The 1,257-nt window shown below is 26.1% G+C and overlaps 1 protein-coding gene across 1 annotated transcript; it reads left to right on the forward strand.

The window, feature by feature from the left end:
- The first annotated feature begins 12 nt into the window (after window positions 1–12).
- On the forward strand, window positions 13–1,159 carry LOC111034949. The gene is made up of 2 exons (XM_022316399.1): window positions 13–560; window positions 622–1,159. Exons 1-2 carry the CDS (start codon window positions 167–169, stop codon window positions 1,104–1,106), a joined length of 879 nt encoding a protein of 292 aa, XP_022172091.1. The 5' UTR covers window positions 13–166; the 3' UTR covers window positions 1,107–1,159.
- Window positions 1,160–1,257: the final 98 nt, after the last annotated feature.

Genomic DNA, 1,257 nt, shown 5'->3' on the forward strand with positions numbered 1-1,257 from the left:
AAAATCAATAAATGAATTAAACTTGGACAATTCAAAATGGGCCACTACCGGTGGAATAGATCCACAGCAATTTCTTCTTTATGACAACAAAAATAATAAGAATAGAATTTTAGTTTTTGCTTCACAGTTATGTTTAAAATCTTTATCATCATCAAAACATATATTTATGGATGGCACTTTTGCAACCTGTCCACGAGGTTTCTTTCAAGTATATGTTATTCATGCTCAAATAAGGGAAAAAAGTTTACCGATGGTGTACGTATTACTGCAAAAAAAAACAAAAGAAACCTATAAAGAAATGCTTTTGGTGTTAAAAAAATATTGTTCTTCGGTTAAAGTGATTTCGATTGATTTCGAACAAGCTGTGATAAAAGCAATTCAAGATGTATTTGAAAATGAAGTAGCAATCCAATTATGCTATTTTCACTTAAATCAATCAATTTGGAGAAAAGTGCAAGAATTAGGACTAGCCATAAAATATAAAGAAAATAAAAAATTCAGACAAGCTGTAAAATTAATTAGTGCTCTGGCATTCTTACCTGTGAATATGATTAAAAAAGGTAATAAAATATGAATTATTATATAATTATTTTTATTATTTATTATTACTTTTTATTTTAGGAATATCTATATTGTATGATACAATTAATTACAATGACGATGTAGACGACATATTAACTTATTTCGATGCAACGTACGTTAATGGAAGTTATAAAGCAACGAATACTGAATTTGAAACCATGTATCTCAAACGACAGCCACCGATTTTTCCACCACATTTATGGAGTGTATATAATGCATCAAAAAAAGGTGATGCCCGCACTAATAACATATCAGAAGCATTCAACAATAAATTCCAAAATATCGTCAGGATTAAACATCCAAGTATTTATATGTTTATTGAATGTATACAATTAGTTAATTCTACAACGATGATATCTTTGACAAAAAACGATGAAAATGTATTTTTGAATATTTTTTTAAATCCATTAAGTGATAGGAAAAAAAAAATTATATCTATTTGTAACAGTTTTAACATCAACTTTTCTAAAGATGAACTTTTGAATTATTTGTATTCCTTAAGTCTTGCTGTAAAATATCGATGAACGCTATCAAGGCTTTATTCTCACAAGGTATTATATACATTTTTATTTTTTTATTTGACCATATTAAGTATATTATATTTTATTCACTAAGCGTACCTATTATATTATTGAAAATCAGTTTTAAAAAATTTTATTAAAATAAATATTATAT

The sequence above is a fragment of the Myzus persicae genome, unplaced genomic scaffold (assembly GCF_001856785.1).
Source record: "Myzus persicae strain clone G006 unplaced genomic scaffold, MPER_G0061.0, whole genome shotgun sequence".
NCBI lineage: Eukaryota > Metazoa > Arthropoda > Insecta > Hemiptera > Aphididae > Myzus > Myzus persicae.

Excerpts from the sequence above, each read along its gene's own strand:
- LOC111034949 (XM_022316399.1), top strand. The coding sequence starts at position 167 with ATGGATGGCACTTTTGCAACCTGTCCACGAGGTTTCTTTCAAGTATAT. Across the intron at positions 561-621 it reads TGTGAATATGATTAAAAAAG|GAATATCTATATTGTATGAT; the intron begins GTAATAAAATAT and ends TTTTTATTTTAG.